This window comes from Alosa alosa, chromosome 10, assembly GCF_017589495.1.
Source record: "Alosa alosa isolate M-15738 ecotype Scorff River chromosome 10, AALO_Geno_1.1, whole genome shotgun sequence".
Classification (NCBI taxonomy): Eukaryota; Metazoa; Chordata; class Actinopteri; order Clupeiformes; family Clupeidae; genus Alosa; species Alosa alosa.
The window spans coordinates 7,458,462-7,476,414 of NC_063198.1; the positions used below are offsets into that span (position 1 = coordinate 7,458,462).

A 17,953-nucleotide genomic window follows, 5' to 3' on the forward strand; every position below is an offset into this window, starting at 1 on the left:
TCACTCCCCTCCTCTCCTCCTCCTCTCCTCTCCTCCTCCCCTCCCTCTCCTCCTCCTCTTGTCTCCTCTGCGCCGCTGCAGAAGATAAATCTCCCCCAGTAAGGGAGACGCTGACAGGAAGTGTCATCAGCTCCCCTCCTCCTTTTCCACCTTCCAGCTTTTTTCAAATTCATGCGGAAACTGTCACACTTCAGCAGCGCTCAGCCAGACACACACACACACACACACACACACAGACACACACACAGACACACTACACACACACACACACACGAGCAACTGTGACAGGCCACTCGAGCCCTGGGGCCTATGGAAATATCTGGCATATGTCCCTGCATAATCAAAGGATGGGTTGAAATGTGGACCTTGAAGACAGATGGCTGTGATCTGAAGTGAAGAGCTGGACACCGGGGGTGGATGGGTGGGGTGGGTGGTGGTGGTGATGGTGGGGAGGACAGGGTGGTGGTTGTTGGCTGGGGGGCGCAGTCAGAGAAACTGCACTCCACTCCAGTAAACATCAATGTCCAGCATGAGGGTGACTCACCTCAGGTCTGGGAGACAATAAGGTGATTTCCTGGACTTCCACATGGTAAATGGAAAGAGATAGCCAGCCCTGCCTGCCTAATTTCCCCTACCTCCTGTAGCCTCCCCTCCAGGCTTGGAAAGGTCAGCAGTCTTGAGTGGACTGGGGGGGTGGCAATGTGCTCAATGGATGTCACCGTTTCTAAAAGATCACAACAGGTAGACAATCAATCTACTCCCAGCTGAAATATCACATTTGATTTTATCATGCTTAAAAACAGCATTGGAAATAAGCTAAGAGAAGTGTGAAATAATCTTGGATATTCCTATGAGCATCTTCTGAAGTGTTTGAATTGGAGATAAGTTTTTGAGGTCAAGAGTATCATGACTTATGTAATATGCAAGGTCTTATCAAAATATTCAATTCTGACCCAAAGTTATCTCAATTTGCATTATAATCACATAGCTCAAGGTTTCCATGTTGGGCTTTGTCAACTGAGAACAGTTGTGGAAAACAGTCACATTGAGAATGGTAAATGGATTGCATTTATATAGCACTTTTTTATTCCTCCGAGCATCACACACACACTCACACACCGACACTGCCAACCTGCACATCGGGAGCACTTTGGGGTTCAGTGTCTTGCTCAAGGACAATTCGACAGGGTCAGGAAGAGTGTTGGGCTCAAACTGGCATCCTTCCGGTTGCTGGTTGACTCCAGAAAAGAAGGAGGACTGTCATGAGGAAGGTGTTGGACAGTAGAAGTGGATGTAAATGTACTTGCTGCCAGAGTGTCTCTCTGCTTAAAATGCACAAAATCAACATCTTTTTATGAGGACAGACAATATATTCGTTGCATGATGGATGTAGATGCACTGTTAGGAAAACCTGTCCCATATGCCAATACAAATACAAGCAAGACCATGCTCAAATGTAGATATCAATATGCTGCATACACAAAAACAAAACAACCAAGGGTCTCATAACAGGATACATTGAAATGTTATGGATTACCTGTCATGCAACAAAAATAGCATAAACCTTTGATAAGAATTGTGTCTCTGACAAGATCACAAAATCTAAACACAGAAAATCTCTAACAAAAGTTAGTTTTGAGTAATGCAATAAACTGCATTTGATAAATGGAAAAGCTAATGCACTTGAAAGTATTATATAAAAGCAAAGCCTTTCAGAGGAAAAAAAGAAGCACAGCTTATTACTAAGAATCCTTGACACAGATTCTGACTGAAATTAGCAAATGGTGCCATGTCTGGAGTCTCTATCTGTGCCATTACTCATAAGTGGCGCCTGAGCAGTGCCGCTTGGCTGTTCACACTGGCACCGGACCGCAACGCAACACCCGCCACACATGCCAGGCCCACACAAATACAAAACGATGCATAACAAGAACGTCTCATCAAAGCCAGTGACCTAATTTAATGATACACTGAATGCCCTGACAATAACAGGAATGTGTATTTCGTTTTGATAGTAAAAACTGTACATTATGTGTATGTGTAAATATTAAATAGCTTTATAGCATATCAATGTGTGTCATATTGCAACATTAAACATGACAGCACCATATAGTACACACATATTGTTGATGGATCAGTTATGATTTGTAAGGGTCAAAAACTGCCCACCAGAATGTTGAGTGTCATTATTCTCAAGTGTGTGATATGCCAGACACAGACAGACACACTGACACACAGACACAAACACACTGACACAGACAAGAGATATAGACATACAGTAGACACAGACACACACCATGACCATTACTCCTGCCACCATCGCTTCATACCACAGGGTGTCACTGTTGCAATATAGATCATTTCCAATCACCCAGATATGAAACAATGTGGCTTTGTGTATTTCTGAAATATCACCATAGAAACCTGAGGTAGGAGCCCCAATGAGCAGATTTGATAAGGCTGCTGTAAAACTCAAACAAAAAAGACAAATAACTTTACAAACAAAATAAACAAAGAACAAAAAAAGAGCAAACAAACAAAGGCTAGGCAAAGCAGAGAAACAAACAACCAAAATCAACAAGAAAAAGGAAGCTGGTCTTGTGAAGAAGAACTCCCACCACTGACCCTTTGAAAACAAAGCTGATTTAATTAGATTAATATTTAACTACCTTTGAAGTGCTTAGCAGCATGGGGATTGCTTGTGGAGATAAAGGAGGATGCTTGTGTGGCTATGCTTGTGTGGCTTAGCCTGCAAGCACAAGCCTGAGCACATTCAGAGTTTTTCGCTCTGTGCCGACATCCCGGGGAATGTCTAATGTTAAGATGCACTGCGCCAGCGGCGTGTCCTTGGCTCGTACAAGCTGCCCCTCCCTTCTGCCCCAGGCCTGGTGTTAGCATCCAACCCACATACCTACACTCCGCTGCAAAACATAGGCGGTGTAAGTGGCACAAATTATACAACAATGAGTCATGAACTATATGGAAAATACCATGCAGAGATGGACTATGACCGCAATAATAAATCAGACCAACATTATGGCTATTTGTTTTAGCTCTTTACAGTTAGTTGGTACAGGCCTTGCAACCCTGTCATAAATGAATAGACGCAGGTTGGTAGAGGCAGGTGGATTTGGATTGATCTATCTGCCGATTAAATATGTACAAGCCTGTTTCCAGAAAGTGGGGACAGTGTGTAAAATGTAGATAAAAAACACAATGCTATGATTTGCAAATCATCTCAAATTTAATTGAGCAGCTATAGTCCAAAAGACACCATAATTGTTGAAACAAAAACATTTTGTTTTTTGAAAAATATATGTTCATTTTGAATTTGATGCCAGCAACAGGTCTCAAAAACATTGGGACGATGGTGTGTTTATTGTGCTGTTGTTTTGCCTCTTCTTTTGACAACAGTCTGTAAATGTTTTGCAAAACATGGGAACTGAGGAGACCAGTTGCTGGAGTTTTGAAATTGAAATGTTCCATTCTTGCTTGATTTCAGCTGCTCAACCATCTGGGGTCTTAATCGTTTTTTCCTTTCCATGATGGAACAATCAGCCAACAAGACAGGTCTGCACTGCAGGCAGGTCTTTTTTGCACCTGGACTTTTCTACTATGGAGCCATATTGTTGTAATATGTACACAATGCAGATTGGCGATGTTTTCTTTGACATATTAAAGGTGTTCCCTGAAAAAGACATTGGACGACAGCACATGCTGCTCATGTATAGATCATGCAGCATTAATTGTACCTTTCCAGAGGTGCAGACCACACCATCATAGAGTAAATGCTGGCTTTTGAATTATACACTAATAACAACTTGGTGGTCCGATTCCTCTTCAGAACAGGATGCAGATTCCATGATTTCCAAATAGAATTACAAATAGTGATTGATCTAACCACAGGACAGTTTTCCACTTTGCCTCAGTTCATCTTAAATGAGCTTGGGTCCAGATAAGATGACAGCATTTCTGGATCATGTATAAAGATGTTTTTTTTCTTTGTATGGTAGAGGTTTAACTAGAATTTCTGGATAGAGCATCAGACTGTGTTCATAGACAATGGTCATTAAAGTTTTCCTGAGCACGCAATGATTTTCTGTACACAATCAGGTCTGTTTTTAATGCAGTGCCACCTGAAGCCCAAGGAGACCATAACAATCCAATATTGTTTTTCAACCCTGTCCCTTGTTCACAATATATATATATATATATGATGAAACTCCCAAATTCTTTGCAGTTTCATGTTGGGCAGCATTATTCTTATATTGCTGCATTATTCACCTGGAATGGTTGTACAGAGTGATGAACACCTCCAGATCTGTTCCCTCTGGATGCTCTTGTCATACACACGTATGGTGCCAGCTAGGCTAATTAGTTGTGAAATATTCTTCCATATGTTTTCTGTAGCATTACACAACTTTTCCAGCCTTTTGTTGCCCCTGTTCCAACTGTTTTGAGACGTATCGCTGGCATTAAATTCCAAATGAGCGTTCATGAAATAGTCACAAATTGGGTCAGTTTCAACATTTGAGATATTGTATATGTCCTTTTTGCAAACGTTGTCCGCTTTCTGTCAACAAAGTAATGCTGAGTTAGTGACCATTTTTAAAACGTAATGGACCATGTCTAGTCTGGAGTCTTGCATCACTGTCTTGGCTTGTGAGCTTTTAGAAATGCAATTTTTAGGGTTGCCTGAAAGCAAGAATGACAGGTATAACTACACACCCATTTGTCAACCTTTGTGAACAACTCAGGTCACAACCACTACACCAGAACACTGTACATTTGCAAAACTCTTTAGCGCATGCAAAGCAAATAATTTCAACCCTTGATTGGACATCCTGAATGCTTTGCTCCATGAGGTCTGTTTACAGTGGCAATAACCATTTCCACATTTGCATGATAAGTCTCTTGCACTTTAACAGAGGCTCCTCTAAGCCCTGTGTGGGTTTGAAACAGAAAACAGGGGAGGATGCATGGCATAAAGAGGGCACAGCTTGTGTGTGTGTGTGTTTGTGTGTGTGTGTGTGTCTCCGGCTGGCTGACAGTGACTGTCTTTGCGTGGAAGCTGATTAGCAGAAGGCTTTGACAGCCTGTCAGAGGTGTTGAATACTCAGCATTTACAACAGGTTTGGCCACATAGTTGCAGTAAGCCATTTGATATGTTGCAAGTAGGAGCCTACTCACTCAGTGCTAGTAATTACACTTGTTCACATGGGTGAAAAGAAAATGTATTATCTCTTAACATCTTTGTAGGAAATTGTGTCACACCTTCTTTCAAGGAAAATAATAATAATAATAAAAAAAAAGATTTGCGGGACTGGGTAAGTCATATTCCCCACACCATAGTATGACTCATCCTCAGCTTGTGATGCACTCTGGCAAAGATCAAAAGCCATAAATAATTATATGATTCATGCTCAGCTACCCCTCCCTCATACAGTACGATCAATACAAGTTAAGCGCCATCAGGTCATTTGTTTTATTTCCTTTTCCAGCCTGTGGCTTCAGCAATTGCATTCTGTCCATCAGCCAGTGAGAGTCTAATATCGGAAACACAAACGCTAAACATTTCACTCTGCCGCTCAGTATTCCACTGTGATCGAGGGAAAATTAAACCCCTCCGCCAGCAAAAAGGAATTAGAAGGAGATAGAATTTGATGATATGTAATTCAGTCTGAATTAAACCATCGGTTTGATATCATCATATCTATCTGTCGGCCTAACCTTAAAATGCCTCATTAACAGTCTTTTGAAATAATAAAAAAAAAAAGCTTTATCAAGTAAAAAGTGGATCTTTTTACAAGAACAACACATTCCTTCGTTTCTTTGTGCTTTTGAATGCTAAAAATACATCTTCATCTATACACAGCTGGATTAAGTGCATGAATGCTGTCTGACAAGGTGAAGAAAAGGATTATGAAAACAATTCATAACATGTATGCACATACTGTATTCAGTAGTCAGTATCAATGCTCTTACTCCATGTCACCAGTGACCAAATAAGGGGCTTTGGTCTGTTTTTACTTTTGTGTTAAGCTGACGAAACTAGACGGGATCTGTCTGAAGTGAGACTTGGAGTTTTATGACACCATAAGAGATTAGGGACAACAGGAACATTAACAACTGGCTCTACCGGTCATTTTGAACGTATGCAAAGAATTATGATTTGCCATTCAAACTTAGACCTGCGGGCATGACTCATCACTGTAAGCCAGAAACATTTGTGTCCAAAGAACAGTGAAATATGGCCATTGTGTCTGCCATTTGGACATAAAAGCTATTGCACGCTGAAATTAGTTTTGATGAATATGTTTGTGAATATGTTTGCCAACAACTGCTGGTCTATGTCTGCACTGACATAACAGAAAACACAACAGTACATTAATAGCTGATTTCATCATGAGCCCTTGCATACAAAGTATGACATTTAACCAGCCAAAACACAGATAAATGCTTTCTGTAAGACCATTGAACTTGGCCATTCATGAGAGATAACCAGTTAGCGGTGATGAAGCCTTGCCTACTACATGCAGCTGGTCTTCAGAATGGCTAATCATGCAGACTCTGAAACAAGGCCGGCTGGTGTTGGGTTTCCCTCTCTGTTCTCAAAAAAAAAAAAAAAAAAAAACGCTGGCTAAGCAGGTCAAGACTTTCTGAATCCCAAATCACCTACTAATTCCCCCTTCCTTGTCCTTGTGTTTCCTTTTCCATTGTTCACAGAGCATGGACAATGCTCTCCCCCTAGGACAACCACTCCGGCCCACTTGGACATTTCTAAATTCTGCAGTGGCATTTGAAGAATATGCACATATCACCATGAGTCAAATGATTAGTCAACGCTGCCTTTGTACGGTCCCTAAAACACGTCAAGAGGCCCAAGAGAGTGACAGCTTGGGGTCCAACTAAACTGCCCTTTTGCGGCCTGCGGTGCCTTGTAACTGGATCCAAAGGATATTGTGAACGAAGAGGCAGGGGCCTGCGGACATTTGAGAGAGTGCCTTGTTGGTGTGAGTGAGTAGCCGGCTGTTGACTGGGCCTCTTGTTGGAGCGCCTGTGCCCTGTCCCTCTGGCCTAGCGTCATCATCCCACAATCCTCACTCTGTTCAGAATATCCTGTGGCCCAAATGAGCTCATGAGAGTACAGCACAGCAGGCAGGGCCAAGCTTGTCTCTCTCTGCAGGACAAGTCTAGTGGTTGTATTAGTCATTTTTTATTCTATTTCTTACTTAAAACTAGCTATGCTGAAAGACGGGGCACAGTTGCAGAAGTATAATGGTTTTCTAGTATGACAGTCAGGTGACTTCCGCTATCCTAATACCCTTTGTGGTTTTTGACTCACTGCATTTGCAATAATGACTCACATTACAATGGAAGTTTTTCAATAGCGTTTGGAACACATACAAAAACCACATATAACTACATTCAATATTAATGAGTAAATATTCCAGTTAACGAGTAAAGAATGCTACTCAAGAGGTTTTATTGCAGGTAATGTTTGTTATGAAACATATATAGTATTCGTGTCTTTGGAACAGGCTCACTGAGCATTTTTGCTGGGTTTATATAATCCCAAAATAATACATTTTATTGTAGATAAATATGATGTTATGTTACTGGTATCAAATATGGTGTTAAATGTTCAAACACACACCATGCATATAAAAATTCTACACAGTTTAAAATATTGCTGGCAACCAGGTGTAAATGGCTTATTTTTGTCTATGAGCCTCATGTCTTTCCATGATGACTCATACAGTTCCAATCCAGACAAGACAGTTAATATAGACGGGGGCTTCAGCACCAGATCCTGGTTAATAATAGATCTGAGTCACTAGTTTGCTTTCAGGGTTGATATTTTTGTGATCATCAGGAGACTAAACCAATCATACTGATGCCAGCACCTTACACAACTGCATTTGGGCATTTTAACTATAGTGCTTCAGCAAAATTCACATGAAGAGCACCTCCTAGTCCTTGCAACTAGAGCCCTTAGTATTTACAAGAAGTAGTAGTAAAAGGAATGTGTGGGTGGGGAATCCAATAGGCATTTGGCATCTGACTGCCATGAAAAGTAGATAGGTCTTTCCATGCCTAATTACTTAATTGCCATTCCCTATCTATTGTAATGCAACTCTATACAAACAGTACAAACCTTATCCCCATTTCTATCTTAATTCACTTGTCCGTCTCACAAGCTTATCACAGTATGTCTAAAAATAACACCTCTGCGCGCAGGGAAGACTGTGAGTCTGGAAATACAACATCCCAGTAAAAATGAACTATAACACTGAGTAGCAAAAAGATGAGCCTCATGTGGCGCCCTGTACAAACAGAGAAAGACCTCGTTTGTATTGTGTTGTAGTGCTCTTGACTGTATCATTGGAGTGTTCAACAAAAAAACTGTTGGCTGGTAAGAAAACAGGTTTTAGAATAAATACTGTAAAAAAGGAACTGTAGGTTTGTTTTAAGGAAGCACTGCTTCCACAGTGCTGACAACCATTTTGTGAGTCAGAAATGCATTTGCTATGCCAGCTGATGTGCAGCAAATAAAAAAAATGAAGCAAACATTCGCACCAGTAGTTTTTTTTACAGTATACAAACAGGCTCGTCTTTCACAAAAACATTAAAAAACATTCACTGCCTGTCAGCTGTGAACCCGGAAGGCTGAAAGGGTTCCAAACATCTCCATGTCACCATGTCAACCTGGGCATGTGCTGTATGGTCCTCTGTCTCGGCGTCCTCCACCAGCTGTGAGAACAAAGACCCATACAAAGTCAGTGCCCTACAACATTCAGCCTTTTAAAGCACACACTCGCACAAATATCAAAAAAGCGTGCTTCTCTCCCAGACTTTGAAAGAGATATATCTCTCCGACGACAAGCTTTGGTTCAGTTGTTGCTTTTTAATTCAAAGCGACTGTACACTGGTTTGGTCCTCTTGTTGTACTGGTTGACCAAGTCCAGCTTGCTGTGGCCCAGAGTCATGCGCTTTTCATCCCCCCGGGTTATTCGGTGGTCATTGCCAAGGGCCTCTTTAGGTAAGGGGGCAGGCGGTGGCAAAACCTGTTTACTTTCTGGCTCATTCTGGGATAGGTCTGGACCTCCATAGGCTGTGCTTTGAGTGGGCGACCTTCTGTAGACGTACGGGTCCTTGTTGGCCGCGCTGTCTTTGCTAGGCCCGCTGAAGAGATCTGTGAATTTGTTGAAAAAGTTCCCTGGGCTCGTTTGTTTGGGGAGGTACTTGTTCTCCACAGGCTGGGCCTTCTGCTGGCCGCCAAAGTAGTTCTTGTGGTCGTACAGGCCCAGAGCCTGGAACTTGCTGATGGGGCCGCCCAGATTGGCCCTGAGGAACTCTGGCGTGCCCGCCTTGGCCCAGTCCATGCCAGCGGTGGGGCCGAGGGACGGGCGCTCGTGCATGACGGCCTGGCCGGAGCCGTTGGGCGAGCCCCGCATCAGGTGGCCACCTGTGGACAGCATTGGCGATGCTGGCACCGGGCTCTGGCCCATGCGTCTGTCAGACACTTTCTGGGCATTGCTGACCTCGTTCTTGTCCTGGGTGACCCTGTAGACCGTGGCGGGCTTCCCGGGAGCGGCCTTGATGCTGGACATGCTGCTGCCGGATGGGGTGCTCGAGTGCTCCGAAAGGTTAGCCCTATTGGCCCTGTCCTGCATTAAATCGTATCCGTAGCTGGGAGGGGGTTGGGCAGGGTAGTAGGGGCCGTCGTCGTCATCGGGGTTGGAGAAACGGTCAAGAACCTGAGAGTCTGCGTAGAGGCAGCGGAACTCTCGGTCAAAGCCGTCCGTTATTCGTCCAGAGAAGTGAAGGAGCATGTTGCTGTGGACATGTGCTGACAACCAGGTGAAGCTACAGGGAAGGAATCAGAACACAACAAAAAGCTAAGTCAGTTCTGTCCCCTTTATGATTTCCGAGAGCACTTATTTCTAACACGCAGAAGCAAACGGGCTGTGGCAACCTATGGAAAACGTTGACCTATATGCACCCTGGTCCTGATATACGAACTGATATACAGCTGAAGCAAGTCAGAATGTTCCAGAAAGAGAACTCATTGAACTGAAGAACTCTGACTGACTGACGTTAATCCCTTTGAAACATTCTAGTATGGAATTTGGACAACACTCTGGTATATGTGACCTTTAATGGCATGTAAAAATGTTGAACTTATTTAACTGTCTGCAGTGGCACTTTCATTGCCTCTGCATCGAACTGCATACCTTTCTCATACACTGTGGAATATATATTAGGTCCAGTAATGTATTGAAATAGGAAACCTAATATGGGTACCTGAAACACTTATAGATAAGCTCTCACCACACAGTGGAAAGGAATCAGGTGTCTTTGTCTCGTAAAGGGCAGCATGCTGCAAGCGTGGGTAACCAACATACACTAAATGAGCCCCAGCACAGTCAACCTTTTTATGAATATCATTCAGCTGCGATCATAACACAGGAACAACACTACCAACTCATGACATGCAGTTTGTGTCTGTAAAAGTTTCTGCTAAGTCACCACAACTTGGGGATAAAGTTGTTTGATGAGCATTTAACAGCACACCGTCAAAATGATTTACGAGACAGAAGTGCAAAGTGGAGCTGTTACTGTTTTTTACCAGCTCATTTATCTCACGCCACAGGTTCACATTTCACAGCTTTACTAGGATGTCTGCCTCGGACCTGTGAGGCTTCTCTTTGAATGTCAGGTGCTGTAGGTGTACCAGGCAAAACATTGACTTTTCACCCTTTGTCTTGACTAAGCACTTAAGTCACTCACACAAGCCTCACCCACAGCGAACTGGTTGTGCTCTCGCCCACTAGTTAAACCCTGGCTGCCTCTCAGCGCACTTCTTCCCATAAAACAACATAATGCCTCAAGAACAAATATGCATTGTCAAGATGGCTTTCATAACTGGACACAAACCCACAAGGGTCTGTTAAGGCATGTGATCCAATACCTAATTACGTAGCTAAGCTAATATATACACAACTGCCATCCTTAGACCTCGACAAACACGGGCTAGGTTTACACAAGAAACAGCTTTCCTGCTTTCCGATATCAACATTAGAATTCAGAGCATAATATAGCCGCTCATCAAGGAATTATGCATGTTTGCTAATCCCTGGCTCACAACGACGACCAGTCCGGAAACAATACAGCGCAGTGTGGAAGTATTAAAAGCAGGGAAGCTGGAACTCCATTAGGAGGCCTACACAGCAGCACCCCCACGATGCTGCTGCCGATGCCGCTGTTTTGAAGGGCATCCCCATGCACGGGAGATGCCAAATCATCAAGTTTTCCTCACTGAAAGCTGTGAAAATCTCCAGCACCTGCAGCAGAGCAGCAGTCGGAACTCCAGCTAACACCTACAACACTATCTCTGAGAACGTGCCCAGCAAAATGGTGGATGGCAGGTGTGAAGCCTGCTTTGCATATGAGTCAAGCGAACACAGGGCTAGGCCCAAACGGTGAGGACTGAAGTAGCTATACTTACATACATCAGAGGGAACTCACTGTGGTTAAAAGGGCTTCAAATCAATGACCCTTTGTTGTTCAGCCAGCAACATCAAAAGCAGACATTAAAACTTTTAGGGTCTAAGTCTGACACAATCACAAACATCCACTATCCACTAACTTAAATAAATGTTGCTGTTTCATATTTTTTCATATTTCGTTTCATGTTGGCTGTTTCAAAGATGACCAACCATGTTGTCTATTTGTGTGATTTTGGCCTGTAGCTTCCTAACTGATCATAAATCTGATCTGACTCCTCTCACACAATATACATTGAGGCGCGTGGGAGTCATGCATGGGAATGTGAAGGAGGCGAGGCTATATGTTTTCATTAAGCCGACTGGTTGGCTTTGCTGGAGGGCTGCTTCAGGAGAAAAGGAATGGGCCTTGGGCACACACTCACCTGTAGGAGCCGGCAAGCACTTCCTCGCAGTCAATGATCATAAATTTTTCTTGAACTTGTCCAGTGAACTTTTTCCCACTTTTGGTGCAGTATGTGTCCCCACAGACACTGCGGATTCGCACGTTCTGATAGAGAGAGAATGAGAGTAAGAAAGATAGAAAGAAAGAAAGAAAGAGAGAAAGAAAGGGAGAGAGAAAGAAAGAAAGAAAGAAAAAACATTGACTACAATTGTGGAGAGCAAAGCATCTAAGTTATGCATGTGCACATTTGTGGCAACGTAAACAAACATGCAACATAAAGAAGTCACCATGACCTGCTTACTGGAGTTTGCATTGCAAAATGTTTATTTTAGCAATACACTAACTTGTATTCTTAATGCTTCCATCCATCACTGACACAAAGACTTACGGCCAAATGAGAGTTGTCAATCTCCAGTGAGGTGCACATGTCCATGAAATATTCCAGGTTCTTCTCATCCAGTAGAATGTAAACAGGAACTTTCCTTTTGTTTGCAGCCTCAATAAGATCGCAAAACAAATCTACATCTGTGAAGATGTCCATTACCAAGGCGATAACCTGCAACCGGAAGGTGAAGACTAGGTCAAGGTCACTGAAAACATAACACTGAAAAAGGCTTACACTGTAGTTGTGATTGTGATGCATTATATCTAAATGTCCCAAACACTTACATTTGGGTATTTCTGAATTGTTTTACTGGTGTAATAACTAGTGTAACTGGTGTAATAACTAGTGTAGTTATTAAGCTTACAGTGTTGAAATGCCTGTTGGTGTACACCATATTCATTTGAGTAGGCTACTCTCAAGATTAGACTACACTACCATTCATAATGCTACAATTAAAAACACATATCAACCTAAAACCTCATTTGTTTAATACGGACACAGATGTTGAGCCAGTGGGTAACTGCTGAATACTTTGAGCATATGACTGCTGTCAATAATCATCAACTAGGTGGAGCAACCAAGTTAACCATTTACATGAAAATGCAAGGGTGAAAAGGGTGTCCATATGCAACAGTAAGACAGGCATGCACTGCTTCAGCAGGTGGGATTAGACTACTGGGGCTCTTGGAAAGAGTGATCAAAAAAGAGCATGACAGTTTAGGTGTGGGGGTCATATAATTGTTTTTAAGGAAACGGCGTTGCTATTCTGGGAACAGTACCAGGAAAAGTTGTTGCAGTAAGCACCATCCAAACTTGTATGATGCAAGAGATAAAACAGCCAGTCGTGTTAGTCTGCACTGTAAACATAACCTGCACACCATTTAAAAGTAATATCATGCAGGCTACAACAATGGACTACTCTCTGATACATGATTCTATATTGAACCCAATAAAAAGACATAGGCTATATTGCTACATCAATCAACTGTCCTATATTAAATAGGGCGGGGAACATACTTACTTTCTTCGCCTTATTAATGAGAGAGCGTATTAAATCTTTAATATTTTGTGTTTTGTCTCTCTGAAAGTAAATCTGTGTCTCCGAGGGTCCGAACCGGTGTGGGGGTTCTGGCCAGCCCAGCTCAAGTATAGGTGGCTCGTCGTCAGACATCATGGGAAAGTAAGTACCCGAGGTCATCTCGGACAGCGTGTCTCCAAAGTCCCTGTCATTGCCGTTGCTGGTGCTTTCGGAGGAAGAGTTCTTGTTGGCATTATCTACAATGTAGCGAATTTCAAGCGGGGACAGAAAGCTCAGTTCTTTTTCTTCTGCGAGGACCCTTCGATACTCCTTCTCCCCTGACTCGAGTAAAGCGTCGGTTGCCAACCTGGCAGTTTCATTGTGACTAAACTCCAGTGTAGATGTCTGTCGCCATGGGTTCTTCACCTCCTCCAGCCGGGTAGCGAGTTTACCTTTAACACGTCCAGAGTGTGGAGTCGGTCGGAGGGCTTCTTGGTTATTCATTGTTTACAGTTTTAACAAGCACTGTATATAACATCGGCTATAAAGTAACTTTACCTTGATGAGCGCAAAAAGTAAACAAATTTGACAGCCCGACGACAGATTGTAGAAGGCCACCTAAATGTCTAGCGCAATAGCAAGTGGCTTACTGCGCTTGTCTTGTTCCTAGTCATCTCCGTGACAGTCTCATTGGGTTGGCGTATTGTTGCTGTGGTAAGACTCAACAGAGCTCAACTTCTCCCCCACCTGTAGCATGTCGAACTTACCTGCCGCTATGGGGAAAAAACGGAAAACGTGTCCTTTGCTCCGCCCCCGTGTCACCCGATATTAAAAGCACTTCCCTCTCTCACTCACTCTTTCTCTGCAGAACCGTTTTATTCAGGGTGAATGGAGCGTCCAACCTAAATTCGCTTCAGACCCCATGTGCACCCTCCCTTTGTCGCGTGGAATAATGTTATTATGATAGCCTATAAAGACGGATTAGCCCAGCTGCATTTTTAATTTGCACTTGCCGACACTTTTGAGTAGCTTAACATTGGCCTACGTCACGCGTTGGTCTATACCCTAGTTTTAACTAGTTTCTACAAAGTAAACGACATATAGCTTAGCATATGTGATTGGACAGCCCTGTCTTTCCCTTTTGTACAGTGTAGGCCTATCTCTAAGTAATTTTTGAAATTCAACACTGTATTTACCAGTCTACTAAAGGGCAGGTCTACCGTTCTCCTGGATGGTACCAGGTCTGGTGGCAAGACACACCTCTTATCAAAAACCTGTTTTAGCTGATTTAAAAAAAAAAAACTTTGCTTACTATCTTTATGATGCAATGTCTGAAACATTGGTAGGCAGAGTATTGTGATTAGGCCATTGAATTCATTATAATGTTGTTCCTTTCCTAAACTAAACGCCAGCCAAAATAATCACTAGTCAGTAAGCTGAGTCAGCAGTTCTTGGTTAACTCAACATGTCAGGTAGATTTAGAGCAGGTTGGCACATGCAGGAGGATATGCCTACCAAGAGCAAGGAACCACAAGACAAACAGAGAGACAGAAAGCTGCCTCACTTGACTGACAAGTTCCCTGACACCTTCAGCAGCATGTTCACAAAGCTCCAACCAAAGCTGCCTCTCTCTGTCAGTCGAAACTCCAAGTCCACCTATTGTAAGTGACTCATGTTGGAGCTGCTCAGGTTAACAATACAGTGCACAGCACATGACAAACAACGTTTATGACCAACATGACAAATAACAATTCTTGTCTTGTTGGCCACCCAATGCAAATATTTGACAGGCCTACATTGGACTAATCTACAGAATTAAAAAGAAAGAACTATAAATATTTAGGTTGTATAGCTGTAACCTGTGAACATTTGGTCTCTGATAAAGTCTGATAATTTGGACCTAATGGATTATGCGGCAGCACCCTAATCAAAGGGATTCACCTGTTTAAACACATACAATGGTTGAGATGAAAAGAATAAGGAAATATTGTCACACAAAAGTGGAAGGTCTTTTTCTCTTAGCAGTCACTGGAAACAACTATTTAACAAAATACAAGAAACTCCCATCGATATTAGAAAACCAAGATATTTATTAAGGAAGAGAAAAGTGCTGGATTGTCCAAAACACAAATGAGGACTAAAATGTTGATACTGTGATTATGTAATTAGACTATTATTACCATGATAGCACCAATCTAAAGTGTCCAGGGATTTAAACAGCATTTCATCTCATTGAGAAAAACAGCCTTCTTTTGAATGGACGCTGGATCAGGTTCTGCAGTCTGAATACCTCCTTGCCCTTCCAAGGCCTCACCTTTCCTTCGAGTCTGGGCAAGCTCTGGACCAGAGGTGGAAAAAGTACGAAAATATTGTATTTAAGTAAAAGTACCAATACTTTGATGAAATATTACTCAAGTACAAGTTAAAATACCGATTTGAAAATGTACTCAAGTAAAAGTAAAAAGTAGTTCATTTAAAATGTACTTTAAGTAAAAGTTACTTAGTTACTTTTTTTTTTTTTGGGGGGGGGGGGGGTACCAGAACAAACAGTTTTACCAGAGACTTTCTAATGAGGAGATACAGTACTCAAAAAATCCTCCATAGTAATGCATGAGGTTAGTTTGTAACGCCAAAATCGCAGTTGTCTACACATATCACAACATTGAGCCAATCATGTGGTGTGTTGTGAATACATTGAGCAAATCATGTGGTGTGCTTTGAAGACATCTGGCCAATCATCTGTTGTGATCTCGCCGCTGGAGCAAGATTGGTGTCGTGAAGCCTTACGCACACACATTTCTGCCGAAATAGATGCCCGATAAGTGTCCAAAAAGCATTGCAATATGGCCGCCGAGTGGAGGTACTTGCCTAAAAGGACTTTGGTCCTAGCTCGAGTTGCTGGAGCCAGCAGCTAAGGCAGCCATGTTCATGCTCCCAGTGTGTAGCGCTGTGTAGCACCGGAGTTCTCCTTTAAGTTTAAGCCGTAGTTGATTTTCAAAGTTAGTTGCACTCATCCTTGGTCGCTTTGCAGTGAACAGTAATCCAGCACAACTGAAAAGCCCCACAGGCAGCTGAGGCAGGCAGGCCAATGTTTTGTTGCAGAGAGTTTTTTTATATTTGAAAACGAGCAGAAGGTTCGGGGAGGGGGGGGGGGGGGGAGTAGGGCCCCAATGGAGGAGAGGGCCCTTGAAAAGTGGAATAGGGGGGGGCACAACATTTTCACCAGGCATTAGTAATAACTCAGGTAATCCACACATAAAAAATCCAAACAACTCCATAAGTAGAGTCATGTGTAATGAAGTGGAATAACACAGGGAAAAAGTATTGAACACGCTAAGAAAAAGCACTAAGGCAAGGAAAGGGAAGGAACAAGCTGGAATCTGTAAGTATTTAGAGAGTAGTTATCCTTTCTATCTGTGCAAATCAATATAAGCTTGGTTAGTAGCCTACATATTGATGGGCTTATAAAAAGGTTTTTCATTACCAAGGTGTCACACAAGAAACATTTCATGATGGATAAAAGCAAAAAGCTCTCCCAAGACCTTTGAAACCTTATTGTTGCAAAACATATCAAAACTGGTTACAGATGCATTTCAAAACTTCAGAATCTTCCAATAAGCAGCATGGGAGCCATTATCTGCAAGTGGAAGGAACATCAATGCATCATCAACCGACCATGCACAGGATCTCCTCGCAATATTTCTGACCAGGGAGTCAGAAGGATAGTCAATTCCAAGGGCCAAGGACCACTCGGAGAAAGCTCCAGAAAGACTTGAAGGCAGCCAATTCAATTAAATTTAATTAAACTGTTCTGGAAGTAACTAAAGATCAGGATTCACAAGAGGGACCCCTGGAATCTGTTTAGAACAATGGGCCAAAATCACACCTGATACTGCGACTAATAAGTTTTGTCATACAGGAAATGTCTTGAAGCTGTCATTACAAACAAAGGCTTTTCCACAAAGTATTGAAGAAATTTCAGTAGGCACGTTCAATACTTTTTTCCTGTGTCATTCCACTTTATTACACATAACTCTTATGTTTAGATTTTTTATGTGTTAATATAATGTGTGGTGAAAATGTCGAATAGACTCACTGGAAGTTTAGGCTAATTACTTAAAACAAATTAAGCGTTCAATACTTATTTCCACCATATATTTATTTTACTTGAATACTTCCAAATGAAATGTCAAAATGAATGTCAGACGAAATTTAAAGTTTGACTGACTGGATGTTGTATACAAAACATAGTGAAAACTGTCTAAGGTCACTGTCACTCTCCCTTGCTAAAGAGAAATGGTTTAGTCCGCCTGCACGATAATATCTTTTGTTTATTTAGTTGAGCATCGCGGACCGCTAATTGTTGTGCTGCTGGTGCTCTCTAAGAAAGCCAAGACAGGTTACCAAAAACAAAGGCCAAAACAGGAAAAAGAGAGACATCAAAATGAGGGGAAACCACTGCTAATAAACTTCTTTCCAAAGAAAGGTGAGCACAAAGGCAAAACATGAAATCCCGTGGTGTTTGCTTGAATATCTCCGCAATCATTAGTGATAAACGAACTGAGGCAACCCATTGAAATAACGGAAAATACACT

The 17,953-nt window shown here is 42.3% G+C and overlaps 1 protein-coding gene across 1 annotated transcript; it reads right to left on the bottom strand.

Annotated features, from left to right (window-relative positions):
- Positions 1–7,466: 7,466 nt before the first annotated feature.
- fam83c (family with sequence similarity 83 member C) lies at positions 7,467–14,166 on the bottom strand. Its single transcript, XM_048256007.1, has 4 exons — positions 13,362–14,166; positions 12,344–12,511; positions 11,936–12,060; positions 7,467–9,870 (listed from the first exon to the last, which is right to left on the bottom strand). The coding sequence occupies exons 1-4, from the start codon at positions 13,860–13,862 to the stop codon at positions 8,895–8,897; spliced, it is 1,770 nt and encodes a 589-aa protein (XP_048111964.1). The 5' UTR covers positions 13,863–14,166; the 3' UTR covers positions 7,467–8,894.
- Between the last annotated feature and the right edge of the window lie 3,787 nt (positions 14,167–17,953).